At 36.5% G+C, this 27,110-nt stretch overlaps 1 protein-coding gene across 1 annotated transcript in view; it reads left to right on the top strand.

Annotated features, from left to right (window-relative positions):
- Window positions 1-26,672, top strand: part of LOC145978828 (venom carboxylesterase-6-like) — a 47,268-nt gene extending 20,596 nt beyond the window's left edge. Inside the window, exons 2-10 of the mRNA XM_083111699.1 lie at window positions 7,204-7,341; window positions 8,011-8,164; window positions 9,341-9,526; window positions 10,254-10,444; window positions 13,176-13,350; window positions 19,323-19,501; window positions 22,071-22,218; window positions 24,277-24,409; window positions 25,911-26,672. Of these exons, the coding sequence (XP_082967825.1) occupies window positions 7,204-7,341; window positions 8,011-8,164; window positions 9,341-9,526; window positions 10,254-10,444; window positions 13,176-13,350; window positions 19,323-19,501; window positions 22,071-22,218; window positions 24,277-24,409; window positions 25,911-26,097 (1,491 nt within the window). The 3' untranslated portion in view covers window positions 26,098-26,672. The remainder of the gene's footprint in view (window positions 1-7,203; window positions 7,342-8,010; window positions 8,165-9,340; window positions 9,527-10,253; window positions 10,445-13,175; window positions 13,351-19,322; window positions 19,502-22,070; window positions 22,219-24,276; window positions 24,410-25,910) is intronic.
- The last annotated feature ends 438 nt before the right edge of the window (window positions 26,673-27,110 follow it).

Here is a 27,110-nt window from a genome sequence, read left to right as displayed (position 1 = left end):
TATTGTCGGGTCCACAGTCAACACCCATCCTCATCAACCAATAGGCAGAAATGCAAATGAACATAAATAAAATGTTGTTCTCTGGAATGGGATAAACAGATATTCTCGTACTCTGAGAATTGTGTGAAACTTGCAAATTGTTCACATAATTTCCCCCCGAGACAGTGACGACGCCAAAAGGGGGCTCACGTGCAAAACTCCATCCTCAATAGTAGTTAAGAGGGGTCCCGGGCGCGATAATCAATAAGTATGGATTACCTTAATTGTTTTCCAATAATCGATAAGTGATCAATAACTTTTTTTGGGGGTAAAACTACTTTTTTTAGCAAGTGTTGCCAACTATGAGTATTCATTAATCGCTAAAGGGAAAAAAAAGATTTTTTGTACATTTTGGTATATTTTAGGTGTTGCCAACTATGGTTATTGATCGATTGCTATGAAAGGGAGTGATTAGGTATTGTTTATTTGTTTGTTGTGGGGGCTGCGACAGGTAAACAATGGAGTTTCCAAATATGGCCATCGATTGGTTGTTGTGAGAGGTTGTGGCTAGGTATTACATCATCAATTGATTATTTGTTGTTGGTTGCGGCTGCGTCAGTTTTCAAATATGGTCATAGATGGAGTGACAGGTGATGAAAGGGATTGGTGTTAGGTATTGTTTATCGCTGACGTCACCGATTGATTGGATAAGTATGGATTAGTTGCTTGCAATCGGTAGATCCTTCTCGTCTGGCTATGCTGTGCGATGGCAGGGTTAATATACAGCTGTGTGAACCAATAAGAATGCATGTGCGCGCGCATCTGAGTATCAAATAGAACACAAGAAATGCGGACCAGGTGTTCATCACAGATGTCGAATGTGACAATGTGCGTGGTCAGCGATTGTTGTTTCACACGGTAAAGCAGGTACGACTTGACATTGATCCCACGGCTTCCGAGAAGCATATCAAATTCTGAGAACTGCAGGTGTCGGTTGCGCAAGAAGATGGAGATTAGACACGTTCGACCTTCGATGGTTCCCAAGGAAAACCGACTCAGCATTTTCGATCCGTGGTGTTGTGCAATGTCAGAGTATATGTTTTGAGTTGAGGCACGTTTCTTCCCACGGGGTACGAAGATCGCATCCGGTTGCCACATTTGGTGTTCTAAAAAGTGCGGAATCGCTGACGTGTCAATTTTGCATCTGCAGTTAGGGTCGAAGAGTCGTAGGAATGCGTACGTAGTTGATTTCCCACGCTAAAGCATGGATTACGAGAACTGCAGGTGTCGGTTGTGCAAGAATGATCTGGTTGGAAAGTATGCCAAAAGAACGCGCGAGCGCATGCGCACATCTGGGATAGAATATAAGTGGCGTCGATCGCTGTGAGCGGTTATGTTTCTGCTGTTGTTGTTGGGAAGACTATAACTTGCTAACACTATGGTATTTTTGGCATTTGTTTTCCACAATATGTTCCCACGCTATCACGTCATCGCATATTTTCTCACGCTTCCGAGTACACCGTGGGAAAATAATAATGTTCTTTCCCACGTTATGACGCCATCAAATATTTTCCCACGCTCCCTAGTACACCGTGGGAAAATAATAAAGTTTTTCCCCACGCTATGTCTTTATGGTGTAATTGTTGATGCAAAAGATATTAGCGTAGAAATTTAAGAGAAATGTTAACGATGTTTGTAAATGTATCTAGAATGTTAAATGCTTTGTGCTAAGGGAACAGGGTTCGATTCTCGGTGGAGGCACATGGATTAGTGATTCGAGTCGCATTATAGTTTTTTTATATTGAGTAGTCAATCTGCGTAATATTAGAGAGGCAAAAAAAATCGACTTTTTTTTAAAAATCTAACTTTTTATTTTTTTAAAAAAATACCTTTTTCTTTTAAAAAATTTAACTTTTTCTTTTAAGAAATTTAACTTTTTCTTTTAAAAAATTCAACTTTTTCTTTTAAAAAAATTCAACTTTTTAAAAATAATTCAACTTTTTTTTTAAAAAAACAACTTTTTTCATTTTTTCGATTTTTTCGAATTCTGCGAAAATTTCAAATCGGTATATCGCCGTCCCTAATTGATCTAGAAGGATGGTCGATGTCTTGTCGGATTCGGAATGAAGTAGTTTTTCCCGCTTAACTACGTTTCATCGTTCTAGGATCGGCGGGTTTCTACTTGTTTTATTTTCAATCGTAGATTCCCTTTCAACGCTCTACTGAAAGATCTCAACGTGTAGATTCCAAATCTACAATCACTATTACTGTAGGACAATTAAGGTAGGATCGAGGACTCTATAAATAACAGAATTGTTCACTGATAAATAAAATCTGTTGAAGACCGTTACCTTGTTCCGAGAATTTTACATAGGGTTTGATATTAACTTAGGTTTTATCGTTCTAGGACCGGCGGTTTCCTACATTCTTTATTTTCAATTATAGATTTCCTTCAAACGCTCTACTGAAAGGTCTCCACGTGTAGATTCCAAATCTACAATCACTATCACTGTAGGACAATTAAGGTAGGATCGGGGACCCATTGAATAACAGAATTTTTCAATGATAAAAAACATGTGTTGAAGATAGGGTTCCCGGACATGTCCTACACTTTAGCCTTATGTCCGGCGTCCGGGAGGAATTTGAAAAATATCATAAATGTCCTACATTTTGAGCATCACATAATATTAATTAGGAAAATATATAATAAGAAAAAATCATGCAATTACTATGCTTCCAAACTCAATAGTGAAATTTATTTTGATTCAGTAATTTATCAGTTGTTCTATGTGTATCTTGGTATAGCTTGAAAAAGTTCTGGGAAACCAGAACGAAACGTCGCAGATAAAATAAAATAAAAACCACTAAAAATAACTGTCTTAGATTATTTTGCATGCACTTGTACAAAAAGTGGTTATGTGAACCTTTAAGAAGAATGTAAATATTCAGTCATTGCCCAAAAAGAAAATAAATGTTTGTCCCGCTAGAAAACAAACTGGAAAAGGGAAGCAATTAATGAACAAAGTTTTGGGACCACTTACTGCTGATATCACTGTTTAATGCTTGAGTGGAATTCTTTGCCTTAGGGTTTATACTGATTCAATATTTTGATTGTAAAGCAGGGATATAGAGAATAAAGTTATTCAGGGTGTTTGCAAGTCATGGAAGTCAAGAAAAAGCAAAGAAATCAAGAAGTTGCTCAAGAAGTCAATAAAAAGGCAATAAATTATTCTTGTGGTCAAGAAGTTTAGCTATCACAATGACTGATTGTTTGATTAGGTATTGTACTTCACTTTATTGCTCCTTTGTCTAATCGCGAAGATGAGGATGAATGGTGGTAAGATAAGATGGATGAAGGGACACTCACAAACATATAGGGACAACCGACACAAAGCCCCACATATAATATTATACTGGCTGTGAGTCCAGACACCAGAGCCTTGCTAGTCTGCTAAATGCAGTCCAGGATACAGTAATAGATAAAGCAGGTTTAATTCTCTTCTTAAATGCAGCTTCAGTTTTCATCTTAACTGTCCCTTTGGTATGAATGTTTCATTAAATAAATATTTATTTTCATAATTGCAAATATCCAACTTTACCTAAGTCGGGGTCGATTAAATAAACGTTAAGAAACGAAAAAAAAGGGTCAAGAAAAGTCCAGGAAAAGTCAAGAATTCTGGATTTGTTATTTTGGTAGAAACCCTGTAATTGAACTACAAACTATTCAAGATGAAACTCTGGAACCACTTCAAATTATGGTAATTGCTGAATATTTGTTTGCCATTACAGGTCATAATGCAAATGTTGAGAGAGTACTTTTGTTACTATCAGCACAAATGACTCATGAGAGAAATGATTTTTTTCATAAGGTCTGTAAAATGTTTGGTACTGGTCCCTGTAATTTCAAACAGTTTGACTGCCCACTCTAACATAAATATATTTTCACTAAACCTGAAATTTTGAGAAAAATTGGCTTCTCTGAGAAGTATTACTTAAATCATGTAGTAAGAGGTGCTTTGTTTTGAAATTTTGCATGTAAAATTCATTGAGAATTCATTGTTTTAAACTGAAAAGTGTTATTTTTAAATTACTTTCTAACATGTTCTATAGAAACACGTATTATTTATTGAGAATGTTTTGTGTCCTACATTTTGACTTAATGCCCTACATTTTGGGACAGCATGTCCTACATTTCCCTATAGCGATCTGGTAACCCTAGTTGAAGACCGTTAACTAGTTCCGAGAATTTTACGTAGGGTTTCATATCAGTCAGGAACAGGAAAACATCTGCTGAAGATGGTTAATTATTTCAGAGAAGATTACATAGAAACATTACTTCTCTCTTCATAAACTTTTGTCTTCTCGTTTAATATCTAAGAAACTAAAAGTTAAAATATACAAAACCGTAATTTTGCCTGTAGTATTATATGGGTGTGAAACTTGGTCCCTTACATTGAAAGAGGAACATAAATTGAGAGTATTTGAAAATAGGATCCTTAGGAAAATATTTGGACCTAAAAGGGATGAGGAGACAGGTGAGTGGAGAAGGTTACATAATTTAGAACTACATAATTTATATTCATGTCCAGACATTATTAGAATAATTAAATCAAGAAGACTTAGGTGGGCAGGCCATGTGGCACGAATGGGAGAGGAAAGAGGAGTTTACAGGATTCTTGTTGGGAAACCTGATGGTAAGAGACCAGTAGGAAGGCCAAGACGAAGATGGAGGGACAACGTCGAGATGGACCTAAGGGAAATCGGTAGGGATGGAAAAGAGTATATAGATCTTGCACAAGATAGGGACAGATGGAAGGCCTGTGTTGCTGCAGCCATGAACCTTCGGGTTTAAGAAGACTAGAGAGTTAGTTAGTTAGTTACATAGAAACAACAAAAATGGAATCAGTGAGCTGTATGTTAGAAATGGGTAGAGGTTAAATTGTTTGAAAGGGGAACATGTCAGAACATGTTTGAACATATCAGAACATGTCTGAGCATGTTGTGGGCGTAGCATTCTAGGAATTGTGACTGTTTCACATATTTTTAACGAAAAACGTGACGTTGGAGACAAAAAGATAGAAATAGAAGGGACACAAGATAAGAGGATCATGTTTGAGAATGAATGTGTGCAGTACAAGACTGTCTGATAATGGCGTGAATTTCTACGAGACCGGCTACGAGAAGTTCTGGGAACTTGTTCAATCTTGCGGCGACCTGGACATCGAACGGACGGCCCTACATCGGCTGCTGAGTTATTTCCCGTTTATATATGTAGCGATACGTGTGAATCTCACTGGTGTGGATGTTACCTGTTCAACAAATTAGGAAAAAAAGTTTATCATCACTGCGAGGCGTTGAAGGAGATAGAAGAGAGAAAAAGAAGAGCGGATGAGAGAACAGGATTTCCAAGTCACGGGTGAATGTGCGAACTACGTCGCAGGAAAGAAGAGGACAAGATCAACGAAGTTTTGAAGGAGAGAGTAAAAGAGTGGCTTTCTTTGTTGGCGAACAGAAATTCCTTGTGGTGTTCTGGCTATGATCGTCCTTTGTTACGTAAATTAGAAGGACATCTCTGTTTTCCTGTGGTTCCTCCCAAAGGTTTCGATGTTCACAGATCACTGTTCCCCGACGATCCTGAGTATATTCTGGCTGTACTTTTATCGCCGATACCTGGGACACCATCACCTGCAGTATTCGATTACTTTGCGTTTTGTGACATATGAGAGAGTTTTCTTACCACGATTGCTGGACTCGAGCCGAGTCGTATGGTATTAATTACGTATCAGTGAATTCGAAATACAGTACGTACAGAAAGTGGCCTATAGGATGATGTCAGACTCCGGAAGAATTAGTGACTGCAGGGTTTTACTATTCAGGCTTTAGCGACAGGGTATTGTGTTCGTGTGGACTTTGTGATTGGACATCCAAAGATTGTCCGATTCTAGGACACTACCTGTTTATACACCATTGTCTTTTTATACAAAGTGTTGCGGCGTTACATCGTAACTAGAAGAGTTGCAAGTATTGCGACAGTGTAGAAACTCCTGAGGAAACGTCCGATAAACCTAATGTGGATTCTGTGACAGTTTGCAAAATATGTTTGGAGAATCCATGCACTGTTGTAATTCTTCCGTGTTGACATTTTGTTTCCTGCGGATTACCGGTGTTATTTAATTTTCGAAATCAAAGTTTTGACGTGAAAATATTCATAAGATAGAAATGATATACTTCTCAGAAGAACGTTTCCAAAACAAGGCAAAGAGAGGCGGCATGAAATCAAAGGAGAACGATTTGCCACAGTTGTTCATAACACAAGACGCATTTTCTTTTGTTGGTAATTGTGATACGACACAACACAAGTAAAAAGATACCGGTAGCTGATGCTTGCAATGTACCATAATAAAAACACAACAAAGGCTCTTTCATTGAAGCTTTTCGGTTGCTGTGTAGAGCAGGAAGTAAAATTCACACGGGAAGTTAACGTTAACCTACAAGAAACTTCAGATTCAAACTTATAGATTCGTTAATTTCTCACTTTACGACGGAAATAACATATATTAGCATACTGATACATACATGCTTAATTTCGCGTGATGTTTTATTTTTTCCCGAGCTTGCCAACAGAACAGCTGATTAGCTTGTCTGGCTGTTTGCGCGAACGTGGCAACGCAGAAAACCCCCAGCCACATGGCAGCCAACGAGGAGACAGAATTTGGTCACGTTCTGCCATTTTGCGTTCTGATTGCACACCGCTTCTTATCGCAGAATGACTGTAATTGTTGTTGTCTTTCTGAAGGGTAGTTAATATTTAAAAATGGAAATGGAATAGATGCATCGCAAGGAGGTGCAAATCTGACAGTAGATGAAGGAATGGAGTAGGTTTTCATCTACATACTTCACAGATCACTGTTGGTGGGCAGGGAAGCATAATGTGCTACGATGCCAGTTAGCCAGAGCTCCCAGGTCTGAACTCTTGCCAAGGGCGATTAAACCCTTATCCATAGAAACAAGGAATGCAAGATAGGAAAGGGAATTTAGGGGAAACATAAGGGGATTTTCTGTCTGAACCAGGGACAACATTGGAAAGAGAAGGCCCAGAAGCATAGGTGTAATTTGGCAGGGGCAAGGGCAACCCCACATTGTCGTTAGTCCCAGGCTATGTATTAATTCTTGCCTGGGTGGAAGAATATGCATTCTCATTAAATAACATATCTCCTTTTGCAGGCTCCTGTGCCTTCGGAACCTTGGGATGGAGTAAAAGATGCAACTAAAGAAGGCCCAGTTTGCCCTCAGTGGTATATGATGAAGAACATGTATGAGGGCGAGGAAGATTGCCTGTTTATTAATGTATATAAACCAAAAGTAAGTAAATAAGGTTTGTTGTTTTGGCATGGAATAACAACCCATACTCCAGCTCAGTGTTTCTCAACCTTCACGAGCCTGCAGCCTGACAAATTCATTTTTTTAAATCTCTATGCCCACATATAACAATTTTTCTTGAAAACAGCTTTCAATTTTTTTTAAACTTTGTAGGTTTATTAATATGTGCCCTTGAAATTTAATATTAAGAAATAATAATCATATCATATGGCATAATCATAGAGAATATTAGTTCCATTATGCCTAGGTTTGTTAACAAATATAAAATACGGTTTAAATTAGTTGACACCTACAGGATCCAATAGAACCTTTCAGTTTCCTCTGACCAATACAAAGGTAAAGGTAATTAATAAAATATCATTGTGATCAAGCTATTATTTTTGTTGAAACTATTGTAGTTAAGAATTATTGTTCACTTCTGAAAAATACATTGCTATATATATTAAATGTATGTATTCGACCTGTTAAGTGTTGAAATGAATGAATAATGAAATACAGTGTTTATATAAATGCAATATATGCTTGTGTAAAGTACAAATACTGAAATGTTTTGGAATGATATTCCTTTTCAGGGTCAAGAATAGATTTATAATGTGGTTACAGTATTTCTTTATCTTCTGTACTTACTTCTCCATGTTCACTGTTTTCTAGGACCCTGCTGTGCAATCTCCCCTGGATGTTATGGTGTGGATTCACGGAGGAGGATTTGCAATGGGCACAGGAAACACCAACATGCAGGCACCAGACTACTTCATGGACAAAGACATTGTCTTCGTCTCGTTTAATTACCGACTTGGAGCCCTTGGTATGAACAGTAACTATGAAATTTGTTATTATGGTAACTCATTATGTGATCAAAAAATTTTTCTTTTTTTTTTCCTTACTGCTATATGAATTTTCTACATTTCTATTTTAATCATGACAATGAGGATGAATACTGAATTGATGAATCAGATGAACAAAAAGGATTATTTATGTTTTACCCAGGATTTTTCATTTCATACAATTAATATAGATGCCCAGCCCTTGCAAACCTTACCAACACGAAATTCTATCCACTCTACAATTTCACGATCTTTCTCTTCGCCGTCAAGTTTCAGATTAACATTTCTTTACAGAATACTGAATGAACAACTTTTTACTAATGAACTCTTGCTATGTCTTCACATGTGAATACCACGCACCAACAGTAAATGCAACAACTTCTTTTACACAAAAGCTTCAAGGCTATCCCTAGAACAAAGATCACTTCTCACTTCTGTATAGGCTACAAACCAGGTTCAATTCATTAAATGATCCTCCAGGCTTCCATCTATCCAAGCAGGCTTTCAGAACAGTGTACATCAAGCAGCTGAAGAGCAATTAAAATATCTTGGGCCCTAGTTGTTATTGTTTAATTCTTGTTATATATTTATGTGTTTGTGTGCCCATGCTTCTTTTTCATTTTATTTTCTCTGTTGATATCCTGATATAAAATGGATTTTATCTGTATTCAGGATTAATCAAATAAATAAATAAATAAATCTACCATGATTAACGAGTAAAACAAACTTTTAGTCCATGGTGTCATCGACAATATACTTATGTAGAGGGGTAGCATAATCAGAAATATTATTATTGTTATGTTATCTATATCATTATTTTCCATAAATATGACACATGAATGTAGTATTTCTGTTAGAGAATAGCATGTAGCTCTGACTCTTCTGTTAAAAGGTCTATGCGGTGACTATGTTTATAGACATTATGAGCAATTACAGTGTCAAGGTGATATTAGTATGGGACTTTTCTCCTTTGGATACTGTATCTCAGCTTTCTGGTTTCACATTTTCACCTTTGTGAGATGCTCTGTACATAGTGGAAACTTTTCATGTATGACACTGCTCATGAGACTATTGAATTATTTCATGAAGAAGTTTGTTGATTTTATTATGGCATTAATGAGTATTGTGTTTTTTATTGAAGTTTTTATTTTTTGTAGGTTTCTTAAGTACTGAAGATGAAGTCCTGCCTGGCAACAATGGACTGAAGGATCAGGCATTTGCTCTGAAATGGGTGAAGGAAAACATAGGAGCATTTGGGGGAAATCCCGACAGCATAACAATATTTGGAGCAAGCGCTGGAGGTGCTAGTGTGCACTTCCATGTTCTTTCACCTCTATCAAAAGGTGAGAGTGTGAATTTTTTTGTAATATTTCATGCACTCCAATTTATACATGAAATAGTATGCCCATGAAGACTGGGAATTATTAGTTTTTCAATTTTATTGAACAGAAGGTATTTTTTTTTATGTTCATATGTACAACATATATGTTTGTTATTTATATTGATCTTATAGCACATTTTTCAATTCAAATTATGAAGAAAATTTATGGATGGATGGTATTAGTAAATTGTATTTGTATTTTTGTTTCTTCATGATTACTGAAAAATGACAGAAGAGCAAAGTACAAACCAATGAATCTATTTTTGTTATCTAGAATTGCTTTTCTGATACTTTTAGCCAGTCATAATAATAAGGATGAGTGATGATTAGTTGAAATTGATGGAGCCCATGCCCAGGTTGAGAATCAAACTTCGGAACTTTTGTGTTGAGTTTGAAAGTTGATCACTTAATGTACTTGGCCAGCAAGCTGGTGGTAATAGTAGAGAATTATACATGTTGAGATTGTGTGCTAATCATTCAATATATTTAACTATTTTATAGGTAGTTGTCATAAAAATACCTCTGATAATTGGTTAAGAAAACACCAAAAAGTGAAAAAATATTGAACAATATAGATAAAATTTTTACGTGTCTTGTTGGCATTATGAAAGTTGGGTTTTTAATTCAGCATTAATATTCATTTTTCAGTGAATGAATAATTTTTCATTTTTATCTAAAATAATGAACAGGTCTCTTTCATCGGGCCATCTCTCAAAGTGGTACGACACTCTCTCACTGGGCTATTGCACCTGAAGCACGTTCCCTCGCATTTAAACTTGGTGATGTCCTCAACTGCAAAGCTGAGAATTCCAGACACCTTGTTGAATGCCTTGGAAAACGTGATCCCAAAGCATTTTTTGAAGCTATACCAACATTAAAGGTATGCTAATGTATTAGTGGAGTCACTGAATGACTTAATCATTACACAAACCCTTAAAATACTGAAAATGCACATGTACACATGATGATGAGGGTTGAAGAACTGTCTGCTGCAGCTGTTTGCAGTCTGCTGTCTTGAAACATTATACTGTATTAGATTTTATACAGTACCCTCTTTTAAATCGTTTTGTTTAACAATCTCTAAACTAACAATCATTCGACAAGCATCATATTGTCCTCTATTAGTAAATAATATATCTTTATAGACAAAATATATTTTTTATGCAATTGCAAAACATTAAAATACTAAAACCTTCAAGGAAAATGAAGTGTTTAAGAGGGTTTAAAATGAAAGTAGATGTAGGATTAATAAAAGAGAAAACACACAGCACTTTATGAAAGACAACTTTAGAAGCTTAATTTTGATATAAAATCCATGTGGATTGTATCAGCCCTAAAGTGGAAATTGCTAGTTCGAGGGATGTTTGGTCGAGCATTGGGCCTAGCTAGGGGGATATTTATATGGTTTTACATTTAACAATGAGACATCTGAGGGAATGTTTTGAAAAAAATTTGCTAGCATCCCCTTCACTTCAAGCATTGGATTGATCGAAAAATGGCGCATATATGGACATTTAAATAATGCATTATCGAAGTATTTTATACACACAAACAGAGAGGTCATGGAAGTATTAATTAGATTTTAAAATAAGGAAAGAAGATTACATTTTCATTGCCTCATATAGAAGTGGAATAAATGCATCTGAATTTCTCTAACTTAACCCATTTTTTCTTATTACCATGAATGGAAATAGTCCACAGAAATTATTTAGTCACAGCTTGCTTTTAATTGCAATGTTCTTCTAGATGAGCCATGAATTTTCAACATTATCATCATAAGATCCCTGCAGAACAATGAAGATATTGAGTCATACCCTATTTTACTGAACCTGCGAAGAAGGTAAAAAAAGGTAAAGTGCTCCCCTGTGCTTAGCACCACGCCATGAAGGCGTATAGGGGGTGTGGGGGTAACGCCCCACACTTTCTTGATCCGGTCGTGAGTGGGGGTGATGTGATCAGCATCACACCCCTGACCGCCTTTACCCCCCAGGGTTTCCCCCAGGTACCCAATGTTATTCGACACTGGGTGGGCGCTGGGGCCGCTTCCATCGTTAGAAAAGTTCCCGGATTTGAACAGGCCGGGGATCGAACCCAGGACCTTGAGTATGGTAGTCAGACGCGTTACCGACTGAGCGGCCACTTATTATTATTGAACCTGCGAAGAAGGTAAAGATCAATGTATTAACATTGTAACAACATCAGTGATCGAAGTTACAGGAGGATGCATGGTGATAGAATTCCTAGTGAGCAAAATTTTCACAGAGTATTCTCCCCAGTTGTCTCATTGTCACTGTGTTAAACTATAGGAGCATCTCCCAGCTAACCTTGTGCCTCCCCGATGGTATAGTGATAAGGTTGTCCCCTTGCAATAAAGTGGTTCTGGGTTTGATACCTGGTGGAGGTACATAGTGTTTTGTATCCCACTTAAATTGTAGATCTAGTCCAGATTAGCCTTGCTGTGTGGACTTAAAACACAAACTCCCTCACTCACTCAGTCACCCAGCTAACCTCAAGACTCGACCAAACATTCCCCCAGTTAATATCCACTTCAGGCTAGTGGAGGCTCATTGTATGGAATGTTGGTGGTTGCACACAGACACACACACACACATGTGATACTTTCACGGAGTATAATCAATAATTATCATGAATGATTTGAAGTTTCCATTTATTCAGCAACAATATTGTGTGGAATAGTGTGTTTCGTGATTACGTAAGATGTACATTAATGCTATGATTCAATTGTTGAATATTTTGAAGGAAAACTCTGATAAATTGATGCTTGTAATTGGATTGGAATACTCACCCAATAATACTTATCAGCATTTTGAACAATTTTGAAGCATTGGCATCAGTATCAGTGGGAACGTGACTTAACAACAGTATGGGAAATATCGCAAATATAACAATAGACAATTAGTCCCAACACCCACGCCCCAACATCAGGGTAAATAACGAGCACCCCATTTACCTTTGATAAGTTACATTTCAAACTAACTTAGGATTGGTGATACATATATATTGGTGGTAAGGTTAGTAAATTAGGTTAAGATTCTCCAAAAAAGAAAATATTTATCTTTGTCTAACATGGACATTTTGTCTATTGCTCATATGACACAGGACAGCAAGAGCAAGACTGTGCCTGCTGCTCCCTAATGGTGTAAAAAAGAATGAGCATCTCAGCATTTGTTGCCGGTCCTTCGGATCGCAGTCTTCCTCCCTGCCTGAGCTTGGTTTGTTGCACAGTATCTGCAAAGCTGAGGCAAGGAAGCAAGACATTAAACCTCACTGCAATAACACACGCTGTAGAAATCAGGACCTTGCTTCAACTCTGCAATGACCACCTGTTCATCTACTCATACACTGTGAAATCTCGCAGGTGCCTCCTGCTTTTTAACAGGTTGTAATGGAATTTTAAAAAAATACTAACAAAAGGTATGAAATTTCATGGTAAAATATCCAGTCATCGTGCAACATTGCAGTAATGTCAGTAACCGCCCCTGCTTCAGGCATTGAACAACATAATCAACAAAACAACCTAAACAGAAGTATTTTAAGAGGGAAAAGTAAAACTAGTATTCATCTTCAATTACTTTTGCATAATTTTTCAGGAATGGGGTTCAAATCTGTACTTCGCCTTTGTGCCCGTGGTGGAAAAGGCTACCCGTGATGGTGAGCCTGTGTTCCTGTCTGAGCATCCCTTGGAAATCCTGCAACAAGGGAAGTTCAACAAAGTGCCCTGGATCAATGGGGTCACATCTCATGAAGGAATAATGACTGTTGCTTGTGAGTGTTTCCATGTATTTATGTACTACTTGCAAATGCATTTCTAATATTATATTTTTGGAATGGGACTCAATAAAATGTTCTTTAATGATATCAGCGAATATACCAATATCAGTATTGGTAAGATTGCCAAATAAGATTACCAATCTTAAATTTCTAATTCGCCTCATTTTCACCTTGGGTGTCAAGCACATTGAATGGCCACTCACAATCTTCCCAGTGAAGCTCACAGGTTGGGTCCTGGTTCAGAAACAAGATATTTTTGTGAGTGTTTCTTCATCAATTTATTCTAATTATTCTTTCTATTAACTGATGTAATTAGTCAAAAGGAATGGAGAAAAACTTAAAACAAGAAATGAATATAGTTGTCAGTTTTTATTGTTTTTATTAGGGTGTTTCACCTGGTCTTGTTTACTGATTTTCTCTTATAACTTTCAAACTAATGAACATAATTCAGTGAAATTTGATATGGATATTCCTTTGTGTATAAGAAGCATGGAAATATTAAAGCAAGCATTAAAATAGTTTGCCATTAGCATGCAGTCATACCTGGACATGGCTCTCCATGTTCTGGAAGGTGTTCACCACCACATCTGGAGTCACAGACTCAATATCTGGCCGAAAGTTTTCCATTACGTACATTCTTCAATGACTTTGCTTCTCATCCAACAAAGCCATGATCAATCACAGCAGGAGTCCAACCAGGTTCTATCTTATCACCTCTGTTATAGGCATTGTACACAGCAGACATGCCTACTAACAGACAAACAACTTTGGCAGTATATGCAGATGACACTGCGGTGTTCACCTCAAGTACGAACCTTCACTGTTGTGAAACTTTAATGCTCGGATATCTTCAATCCTATGAGGAATGGACAACAAGGTGGAGTATCTGAGTGAAAGTGGATAAAAAGTTCAGCAGTAGGCCTACTTTTCACACAAAGACCTCAATTCCAACCAGCCTTACAACTCCATGGTAACCAGATTTGAAATGCAAATAGGGTACGGTATCTTGGCCTGCTAATGTACAAGAGCCTCATATTCAAAGATCACATCATGGACTTAGGAGGGTAATCATTGGATAAGACAACTATATCCAATCTTCTGCAACCAAACGCTGTCGATGGCTAGCAGGCTCATCTTTCAAGTTCTGATCCGGACCCTCCTGACCTATGCATCGTGGTGTACATGCACAGTGCTCCAAGCCATCTAGTCGAACTTTAGTCAGTAGAAAAAAAAAATACTGTGGATAATAGCAGCAGCAGACAAACACATACATACCTAATGCAATGATGCAAGATCTCCTAGATCAGGAGAGACTATATGATTTCATTGTGAGGGTAAGAATGAAGTTCTGGGCAGCACAACCACACCATCCAAGCCCAACGATCAACATCATTGGACAAACCCTCGTTTGTAGGATTTCCTCGTCGTCGGTTCATGCAACCTTATTTTGCCACTGTATTCTGTTGTAGTCATTGTGAATGCAGTCGTCGTCGTCGTCAATATCATTGCTGTCAATGCCGTCTTTCCTTATGAAGACATTCATAAAGAAAGAAATGAATCTACCGGAAAGATCAAATATCATAGCAATCAAGATAGTCTGGATCTTCAAATATGAAGCCAGCAACTCCAGCCAAGAACAATAAACAAAATAGTCCATTACTGCGACAGTTATGAGAAGGACATCTAGAGATGCAAATAATTCAACCCAACATGCCATTTACAAATATTAGACAACGCTGAGTCAGAGTTCTAATAAAAGGACTGATACTCACTAATAGACAAAACCCGACATGATAAGAACTAGACCCTGACCTAGGATAAATATCCAAACTATTATATTGATTGATTTTATGTAAGTTTTGCCTTGCTATTAATTCTCAGAGTTCATAGATGATACAGTGAGTTTCTAAAGTCCCCAAACTCCAATTGAAGAAAATGATAAACAATTATAAAATATTCACATTTCAATTATTATAAATGAAAATATTTACATGTGACTACAGTTTGTTCTTACATAAGGATGATCAACAAAGTTTAACATTTAGAGAAGATGTTGAAAATGTTTACCATCAACTTCTAGGCACAAGTTAACACGACGACACATATTGGAGGCCACTTTGTGCAGTGTTGTGACTGGGATGTCACTCACTGCTCTGGTTATATTCTCCTGTAGGTCCTGGATTGTCCTTGGATTGTTTTTGTACACCATGTTTTTAAGATAGCCCCACAAATAAAAGACTGGAGGGCTTAAGTCTGGCGAGTGAGGTGGCCACAAATTTTTCGATATCAATCGATTCCCAAAGAAATGTGTGAGCATCTCCATTGACTCATTTGATGTATGGCTCATTGTTCCATCCTGTTGGAACCAACAGTAACGTTCGTCTTCCTCAAGCAAAGCTACAAATTGAGTGATGATGTTACCATACACTTCTGAATCAACAGTCGTGTTGAAAAAAAAAAATGGACCCACAATTCTTTTCCTTGAAATTGCGCACCATACTCCAACTTTCTCAGAATGAAGTGGAACTTCATGCAATGCATGAGGATTTTCTGTAGCCCATTTCCGAGTATTCTGACTATTCACGTATCCACACAAATGAAACCAGGCCTCATCACTGAAAAATGTTTTGTTCAGTTTGTTGACCACATTGTTCCATGTAAATCTGTTGAACCACTGACAATAATTTCTGCGTTTCTCGAAATCCAACGGGCGTAGCTCTTGAACTACTCGCACCTTGTATGCTCGGAACTTCAGACGTTTTGCAGCCCTGTGACAAGATGACAAAGATTTTCCTACCTCTTGTGAAAGCCGCCTCAGAGACTTCCTAGTGGAGTTCTGCAATTTTTTTACCAACATCCACAAGAAACTCTTCTGTGAAAATTGATGGTCGTCCGCTCCTTGGCTTATCTGCAATGTTTCCTGTTTCGTGAAATCTTTTTATTAAATCATACACTGTTGTTTTTCCAGGTGAAGTAGCATTGAGATACCTCCTATGAAATATCTCTATACAGCGTTTGTATGATTTAACTTGAAAGTAAGCTTCCAAAACAGCAACCCTTTGCTCCCGTGTAAGACTCATGGTGAACTGAATTCATGTGCGTTTTCAACTAGACATCTGGCTTTCATTCTTGCTGCCTACTGTGCATGCATCGTTGTTCATTGTAATCTAGTGTTGATTTGTATGTTCCAACAACACCAACAAATAATCACAAGCAACAGTTTCTAAAAAACATTGCATTGTTCCTCAACAATGAATTTTTAAAGTCAAAGTTCGGGGACTTTAGAAACACATTGTATTTTCGGCGAGCATATTGAAGAAGATTATGATACATTAGGAACTGTATCACAGGACAATTTGAGTGTTAAGATTGGTGTTACATCATTAAAAAAAAACAACAAAACAACACAAAAAAGTTAATAAGCATGATCCCTACATTACTCATATGACAGGCCTGGTCAACCTCCTGTGATTGTGGACGATTGCTCTTGTATGCACGGGTACACTGCAGAATTAGTAGTGGTACTGGAAGACTGTTAGAAGGGTGAGGATGGGGAGGGAGTAAGGGAGGATACTTTGTGCAGTGTGTAGGAGTAAGTGTCAGCCTGACCTTAAAGAAATGTAAACATATATCATTCACCCACAACAAATACCCTACTCAATATACATATATTATTTCTAATGTGTTAGTACAAAGTGAAAATATAGCTACCGACCTAGGGGTCACTTTTGACCAAAAGTTATCATTCCAAACCACACTTTTCCCTCATTCTAAGTGAAACTCACAGAAATTTGGGATTTATAATGAGAATGGGTAATCAATTAGAAGAAAGGAAACATTTATATTGCTGTATTATACGCTCGTCAGATCTAAACTCGAATATACCTCTCTTGTTTGGAACCACAATTCAAGAAAAATGTCAAAAAATTAGAGAAACTTCAAAATAAATTTCTCTGATATCTATTATTTAAACTTGATGGTACATATCCAAAACTCACTCCTAGTAACATATTACACGAAATCTTTAATATCTCATCACTTGAAGAAAGAAGGTAAATAAGTCAAAACTTTTCTAACCAAACTTATTTGTGGTAAAATAGATTCTTCTCATCTGCTGTCGAATTTAAATTTTTACGTACCAAACTGTATGTTAAGGCCAAGAACTGACCTCTTTCAAATCCCCCTCGGAAGAACCAAAATGGCAGAAGCTGAACCCATGAGGAGAATGTGCAAGTTACTTAACTCATTTTCTAAGAATAAGCCAAGCATAGACTTATTTAAATGTAATTGTAACTTTAGATCTAATCTTTAAATTTTTATATATTTTGTTCTGATCATTGAATTTCAGTTTTCAATTAGCTTGTAAGGTTATATACAACAATTTAGTTTCATTATTATTGTATTACCTTTGTGTTTTTTTGTCTATAATCTAATAATTATATTCTTTGCACAATTGTTATTTAATGCAAATTGTATATTACATCATTCATATTTCTTGTGAACTATCTTTATTATGATCTTGGTAATGGAATGGTGGCATCCAATTATGAACACTGTCATTGGGCATGTGCCTGTTGTTTCAATTAAATAAATAAGTAAATTAATTAACATCAATTAACAGAGCTTATCTAAATATTCATGTAATTGCTTTACAAATGTAAACTTATTTGGTTTAGTTTGATAAATAATGTTCTTCTGATGAACTTAATTGTTTTGATGAAGAATCATCACAAGAAATCATCCAGGTCAGTTCCGATAGGATTGAGAAACTTCCCTGATGGCATGGTGGCAACATTGTCACCTTATAATCAAGGGGTCCTGTGTTTATTACCGGGTTTCGTATCCCACTTTAAATTGTAGGTCCAGTCCCAATTAGCCTTTCTGTGCATAAATGAACTTAAAACAACAAATCAATTAAAGACAGTATTGATGAGAGTGATGTTATCTCTCAGAAGCTGAGAAGCCTTCTGAATTGACATGGATGATATCTTGAGATACCTAGGTAAATTTATTAGTTGCTTCTGGCGATTGAAAAACTGTTAGCTACATTTCTGATATTCATTTTCATAGATGCTTTAATTCCTTAAATTTGAATTTGAATTAAAAATTGAGGGTGCGTCAGCACTAAGGCTATTTTGAACCCGTCACATTATACAGGGTCCAGCCCCTGATCATTACAAATAACAACTCTAACGTTGCAGGACTAAAATCATAAAATATTAAAATCTTCTGACTTTCGTTAAAAGCTGAGGCTGTAAAGGGGCACTCAGCACACATAAGGACAAAAGAACAGGACAATACAAACAAAATTATACTGGCCATAGGGCTAGTCGCCAGAGCCTCGTTAGTCTTCAGTCCAGGGTGTAATAATGTGAAAGTGAGGTTGACATTTGGGTGTACTATGTGGAAGGTCACCCCTTACACCACTTTAATTCCTTAAAGATCTCTTGCATAGCCAAATGTTTGATGTGAGCATCCCTGGATTCAATCCTGGTGAGAGATCAGAAATTTTGGTGTTGACCAAACACCGTGAGGACAATAGGGAGACTATGGTCTCGAAAGCCATAAATCAGTAAGAGGAGAACTTGGAAACAATGACATGAAAGAAAAAATATATACTATACAGTTTTATTATTATGGGCATCATGTTTATCATGTTTTAAACATTGCAAATGAAAACTTATGTATCACATATGTGCATTATGTAAATATCTTTTATGTTTTTATACTGTAATATCTCTTGTGCTATAGCTTATCTATATTTACATGTATCTGACGATATCCATACCCATGGAAAAAGGGGTCAATGGATAAATAAAGATTTTGATTATGATCCAATGATATATTGCTTGGCACAGCATATACCTCAGAAGGGATGTTTTGCCACAGAGTTATATTTTAGTTTGTAATTATTTGACAAATGAAAGTTGTAAGTATATTTTACATGAACAGTTGATTAATTGCAGTGCTCCTTGCAAATCCACAACTGCTTCAGGATATTAATAATAAGTTTGAGACTGTTATACCCATATATGAAGGGTATGAAAGAAATACAGAGAAATCAAAGGAAATATCACGGAAAATAAGAGATTTTTATTTTGAAAAGAAGGAAATATCTGCAGAATCCATCAATAGACTCATTCAAGTAAGTATGGCAAATTTCTTTGACTTTTATTTTCTGTATTTACATTGCTTTTCTGCCTCCTTTGGCTAATTATGAGAATCAGATTGATTATTTTTTTTAGGTTAAAAGCTACACCCATGTTCAAGTTTGGATTCGAACAGATTTTGAGTCTAGCATTCAAGGTGCTTAATATATTTTCTATGCAACCAAGTGCAATTTGAAAATAATGCATTTATATTAACTAGTATATTAGATTTCTGTGACATAAGATTGTGTTGATTGTATGCTCATTTATTGATTGGGTTGGCATTACTCATACTGACTGCAAGTTGCCACTGGTGTAAAGTATAGACATTGGTAAATAAATCTATGAGTTCAAACCTAACCCCATGAAAATCTATATGAGGGAAAATATACTATATACACACACTGTATTTGTATAACCTAACAATTTGTTAATGAAGGCAGTGATCCTTCCAAATTAATAATAAAAAAAGCATGGAAATTTGAAACTTTACCTACACAATGCTTTAACTGCATTTAATTCACTCAGCCATGAACGCAAATTTTGGTTTCATCAATATATTTGTTTTATGATTTGAGCTGGTTGATATCAATAGATAACACTGGTAAACGCACATTTTATTGCCAATGAAATTATAGTCATTTGAGGGTATCTTTCCATTGTGATTTCGAATATGATATGAGTTTTTCTACTTTGGCTCTAGTTTTAGAGTAATGGCTGTCCTTTAAAAAACATTAAAAAGCATGAAATCTTACTGTTACTTACTCTTAATTATGAGAAAAACGTTGTTCCTGAGATTTTCTTGTGTGTAAACGGGGAGGGAGAGGGGGCAGCTGCGAGGTCAGTTTAGTCTTCCTTTAGTAAACATGGCTTATCATTAAGAGACCGTAGTGGGTGATAAATGGCCTCTACACCCCTCCAAATTGCCACCATTGATCTGCTATCTCGTATCAGTCCCATCTGCTTTCAAATATTTCCTCCATCATCTCCTTTGTATCTTGGTGGGACCTCTCCCCTTGTTTTTCATTAAAATCACCAAGATTATCTGGGGTGTAAGGGGTGACTTTCCACGTAGTACACCCAAATGTCAACCTCACTTCCACGTTAGTGCACCCTGGACTTAAGACTAACGAGGCTCTGGCGACTGGCCCCATGGCCAGTATAATTTTGTTTGTGTTGTCCTGTTCTTTTGTCCTTATGTGTGCTGAGTGCCCCTTTACAGCCTCAGCTTTTAACAGAAGTCAGAATATTTTAAGATTTTTAATTATGCAACGTTAGAGTTGTTATTTGTAATGATAAGGGGCTGGCCCCCGTATAATGTGATGGGAGCAAAATAGCCTCAGTGCTGACGCTCCCACAATTTTATAATCAAATTCAAATTCAAACCAAGATTATCTGGAAAACTGTCAAAGTGGATTTGAAGGAAATTTATCTTTATGCTCATTTTAATTACTAAATATTTGAAGTTTGTTAGCAAGTTTTGCACCAGTTCGTCATAGTTTTCGTGTTTGTGATTGCTGAAGAAGTTCTTGACAACTCAGGCATAACTGAATCATGCAGAAACTCCAATATCATTCTAAAAATTTGAGAGATTTGAATTATTAATGAGTTTTTGAGCTTGAGACCCATCAAATATCCTTGTTTTTAGTTTCTCAATACTCAGTCCATGAAAGGATCTATGGATGTAATTAAACACGCGCCACCTTTATCCAAAACTTAACAAACTACTTCAAATGCAAGATATGCTTCCTGTACAAAGTCGGTGATGTTTTTCCTTGTTTCTGCAAAGAATATTCACCACAATTGCAGCACAATCCATCAGAATCATTTATGTGGTCTGCTCGTGAAGAACTCCCCATCAACAATAGAAATAAAACTCAAAATTAAGCAAATAAAGAAAAAATAACTTTTAATAAATATATTTTGTGCAATGGATGGACTAGAGAAATATTATCATATTCTAAAATAAAAGCGATGCCCTATTTCATGTCAACACCTACATCTCTTATTGAGATAAACTTAAAACCGAAGGATATCAAGTATCTCAAGAACTAGAGCCAACTTGGCAAACTGTTGTTCATTTTAGATTCAGCACAACTAAAATACCATAAATTCGTTCGGAAATCTTAGGCAACTAAAAAAAATATTTTTTTGTAAACCTGTGTAATTAATTAAGGTGCTGAATAAGCAATTCAGGGTCCTCATTTTGTATCAGATTGGTAGAATATTGTTTAGAATTCCTTTAATCCTAGTTTATAAATTTATGATAAATAAGAGTCAAAATAATGTTAATTCCTTTGATCTGATGACAGTGGGTTTCATTGACTTATGGGAATGAGTTTTTTTTATGAATTGACTCCATGAAAAGTCAATTTAATTTAATTAAATGAATGACAACAGTCTCCATTTTTATATACTGAGATCAGTAATAGACAGTTTGAAAATTACTCTCATGTATGCGATACCCATTGATATGAAATATTGCCTTTATTCAAGTACAGATTTTATTTCTATGTATGTTTTATTTTATTAACTTATGTTTTCTTCTTGTTTTGTTTTTCACAGATGGATTCTGATAACTTTTTTATCGCCCCTGCAATAGCTGCAGCAAAACTTCATCTGGCCAATGGATCTCCTGTGTATTTCTACATACTTACTGCACAAGGGCAATATAGTATGGGGAAGTTTTTCTTAGGTCCAAGGTGTCCAGATGGTAAAGTATTTTATTTGTTAGTTTTATTACATTAATATTTTTCATGAAGTTAAATACTGAAGTCAATGTCCTGTTCGTTTTGAAATTTATGTAATTTTTTGTCCCCTGCAACTCAGATGTAGAGAAAGGATGACAGGAACAGAATTAAGTGTTTGATCTGTAAAGTTGACAGGTCCAGCGTGAAGATGCAGTTGATATGATATGGAAAGATGTGGTTTTCCTGTTAGGCTTGTAGAAAATTCTGAGGGCTATGGTTGATGTGGTCTGTGTATGTGAAGGGAAAGGTATGAAGAATGGAGAGGGGTGGGAAGGGGAATGAGAGATGGAGAAGGAGTTTGATTTGGAAAGTTATGGAGTTGCCTAATTCAGGATGGGAGGGGGGAGGGTTGCAATCATGACTTATATGTAGTCTCACTCAGAGCATTTTCATTTTGAGTTGTTGGTGGATTGGTGTATTGTAACAGGTTACTTTGGATGGTGACATTGAGGTCTAAGTTTTGAGTGGAGGAGAGGCCTGTGGATATATCCCTCAGGTACAAACCACCATAGATGTTGCAGATGAACACATAGATGAGGTTTGAGGTGTGGCAGGTTCCTTTAGGTGGAGAGAAAATGTACCCCAACACCCTCCTATCTCAACAAAATCAGACACCCCATCGTCGTTCACTGTTCCTCGTTTTCCACAGTGATCTCAACACCAGAAATATCTTTCCAGACAAGCCTAGAGTTGTTTTCAAGTGCCAAATTTCAATTTTCAAATATCAACCGCTGAAATTGGTATGGATACTATAGTTATATTGTTCTGCAAACATTCTGTCATTAACAACCAAGGATGTAGGTAAGTTGATCAGTTGAGGGAAGGGGGTGGGGGGGGGGGGCAAGCATAAGATTTTTTTCTATCTAATCGTCAGTGACATATAATGCTCACATTGCAGAAGAATGTAATTACAAATTATTATATTACCGTTATTTACGTAGAATCATCAAGGAACATTCACATGATAACATGTTTACATGGTTAATTGTCCCATTTTGTGAGAAATTGCATTGTCTTCTTGTCTGTTTCAAAATTATGTGTATCAGTAGCTGGAATAGTAACTATAATATGGAAAGTGGAGTGCTCCCCCCTCCCCCCCGATGCCAGTACATAGGCGTGTTTATGTTTACAGTACAATCTCGATTTTGTTTTTCAGGAAACCAATATGAAAATATAAAATTCTACAAAATTTTGTAATGTGTGGCTTTATTGTGACTAGGAACATTTAGTGTATAATGTGGGAAAATGTAAAATCCAGGAACATGGATTTCACAATTTATATCCTTCTCTTACAACTTAACATAGAAAATGTTTTTAAAAAATCCTGTAAATTTCTTTAAAGTAAGTCATTATAATGTTATCATAACACCATGTCATGACAATTAAACTAACTTAATTTTAGTTCAATTCCAGTGCATATATATGTATCAGGTCTATTAGTTCAATTCCAGTGCATATATATGTATCAGGTCTTTACTCATCATTCACCATTTAATGAGATCAAAATGGTGGAATTTATGCCTACGTTGGCATTAAACCTAAGAACAACAAATACATTTAAGTAGTCATAGATTGTAATTATTCAGTCTCGTCAATTTTTTTTTTCAGAAAATGGTTAAACGTATTTTTACCCTGTGTATTTTTGTGGCCGCGGTGGCTCAGTCGGTAACGCGTCTGACTACCATGCTCAAGGTCCCGGGTTCGATCCCCGGCCGGTTCAAATCCGGGAACTTTTCTAACGTTGGAAGCGGCTCCGGCGCCTACCCAGCGTCGAATAACATGGGTACCTGGGGGAAACCCTGGGGGGTAAAGGCGGTCAGGGGCGTGATGCTGATCACATCACCCCCACTCACGACCGGATCAAGAAAGTGTGGGGCGTTACCCCCACACCCCCTATACGCCTCCATGGTGTGGTACTATGCACAGGGGAGCACTTTTACTTTACCTTTGTATTTATCACGGTTTATGTCTTTAGGTCTGTTGATTTAATAATGTACTAATAACATATTTCTACTTGCCAGGTGTATCACATGGAGACGATTGTTTGTACTTGTTTCCTGTTGCTGATATGAATGCCCGAATGAAGTCCACTGATCCGGAAGTGCTGACCAAAGACAGGATGATCACAATGTGGACAAATTTTGCCAGCACAGGGTGAGTTAGTTTCACGTAACTTTCAATAAAATTGCTACTGGTGTTAACTTGACTTGTAGATGCTCATAACAATTTTTATTGATGTTTCTGGTTTATGAGTGTATTTGTTCTAATGTTAGAATGCGGATGAGTTTCAGATTGCAAGTAACTTTTACGTAAGAAACTTCAAGTACTTAGAGGAGAATTTTTCTTTCCTACTTGTTAATATCTAACTATGTATGCGTAGCTAGAACTAGGAATTTATTTTCAGGAACTTCATGTTGATCACTTATTATGTATGAAATATTTATGTGCACATCAGTTGTATTACATATCAATATTTGTTCAGGGTCAGTCAGTTGTAATGTACGTATGCGTAAATACTACAGGATTCTCACATATGTGATTGGTTAGCTCTCCTGTCCATTGTAGGACTAGTCACCAGTGGGAGCTCCAATCATGAGGACAATTATGGAGCTGAAGTGATCTTGAAAGCCAGAAAACAAAGGCGATTGCGATCTAATTTGAGGACACTAATAGTTGCACAGCCGGTCTTAGCTATAAAGTGTTGTTTTGCCAGAGAGTTTACATTTTGTTAGTCTAAATAAACAGAACTCTTGAGTGGAAAGTCTCACTTTTTAAGTTACTGAAAAGATAAACGTAGCAAAACAATTACATTCGAATTATGTGAGAATTGCTTTCCATACTTCAACTGCTTGAAATTGTCCCTCACTACTCCTCTTTGGGATACATTTGCTCTTGCTTCACCTTGTTTTCTGATGTAAAACTCAATATGTCAATGTAATTTAATTCGGTCCTAACATTTACCCAAAGATCCCGATTAATTTGTGGTCTGGTTTGTAGATTCTTTATAAGATAGCTGCAAAAGTATCCATAGATGGCAACTGAGTGCGACCTTAGGGTGAAAAGATTTTTGTAGATAATATGGTACATGAAGAAGCTGTTGATGAGCACCTTGAATTTGTTCGGCAAGAATTACTCATGAGGTGTTAATGTTTAGCGATTGAAGTTTGAGCTCATGGATCATATGAGGGTTTTATGACACCCACATACTCTTACATTGACCATTTTGACATCCAGATAGATTAAAGCAAACATGAGCGATAACTATGTCACCTTCAAAATTTGTGGGCTCTAATTGCATGATGCATAGCTATCACTATACTGTGATGAGAATTGATGAATAATCATGGGAACAACTAGAACGTGTGAATGCCATTAATACAAACTCCAATAATTTGCATAACATTTGAGTGGAATTACGTGTAACTATCTCCATGGTCACTAAAGTTACAACAATTATCATGTATCATATGTACAATGCAAATTTATGGTAAATATCCATTGAGATATCTGTTAGGGAGGCAGTAATATGGCAGACTTGGTGAGACATCTGCTTCAGTGGTTCAGCGGTTTATCCTGATGGTGCATAAGACAGGATAGTCAACAAATCTTGCCCAATTTGACTCATTCCTGAAACACTCATTTGTTGATTTTCCAGAAATCCAACCCCTGAAAAGACTGAGCTTCTTCCTGTGAAATGGGAGAAAGCAACCAAAGATGAATTGCGATATCTGGACATAGGGCAGGAGCTGGAGATGAAGGATGATGCTCATACTCCAGGAGTGTATCTGTGGGAGTCCATCAGGCATTACTTCTCCAGTGGCACTTCCAGAGACGAACTGTAACAAACAATGTACTGTGTGCATAAGTTTAGAAATGATGAAAGCAACAGGGAGAATGGTAGTATGACAATTACTTTGATCTGAAACCGTTTTATACAATTTAAGTTCACAAGGTTTGTCCAGGCCACTGTTGTGTACAAAAGAAAAAGTGTGTGATAGTTTATGTGTGAATATTACTATATTCAGAATGCAAATATGCTGGTATCAGTCATGTGTATCAATATAGATAATACTGAAAGTGAGGGTAACTAATCACCGTATTAGCATTTCAAATGGTTACCAAATTTTGACAATATGTACTAAAACATTTTTGTTGATATTACTTTGCGTACCATTGAAAGTAGCAGTTATATAATTATTTCATATACTCAGGTAAAAGGAACTTTACTCGAATGATAATAATGAACATTATTATTTGTTGTATTACTTTCGTTTTTGTTTACAAGAACAACAGACAGTTTTGTTAGAATATTAGTATCCATTAATTTTCATATTGTTGATGCAGTTGAACAATTGTTATGTCTGCTCTCTAGAATATAAGTATCTTTGTTATATATGGTTGACCAATAAAATTCATTGAAGTAACTCAATATTGTTTTATGTAGTGCCACAGATAAAAGACCATTTTCATTTTATATTGACATGAATTTAAGACATGATGTTATAAAATAAATTATTTTGTTCATATAATAAGTAGATTTAAAGAACATATCTTTGGTTCTTTTATTAATTAAGGGCTCTTTTGTGCTGAATAAACATTTTGAATAAAGGGGCATAAGGGGTTACTCGTTTGGAAGACACTCAAATGTCAACATCTCTTCCATGTGTACTACGTAGACTGACTTTGCAGACTAACGAGCAAGGGCGCCCACAGGAGAGCAACTGCCCTCCCTGCGATTTCTGGAAAGACGTCATATAATTTAAATGGTAAAATTGTAGCGTGAGAACATGGAAGACAGCAGATAAGTGCCTATGCAAATTATCCAAGTGCTGGGGATGCTTTATGAGAATTTTCT

Source organism: Lepisma saccharinum, chromosome 25, assembly GCF_977018435.1.
Source record: "Lepisma saccharinum chromosome 25, izLepSacc3.1, whole genome shotgun sequence".
In the NCBI taxonomy this organism is placed as follows: Eukaryota; Metazoa; Arthropoda; class Insecta; order Zygentoma; family Lepismatidae; genus Lepisma; species Lepisma saccharinum.
This window is presented reverse-complemented; position numbering and strand designations above follow the sequence as displayed.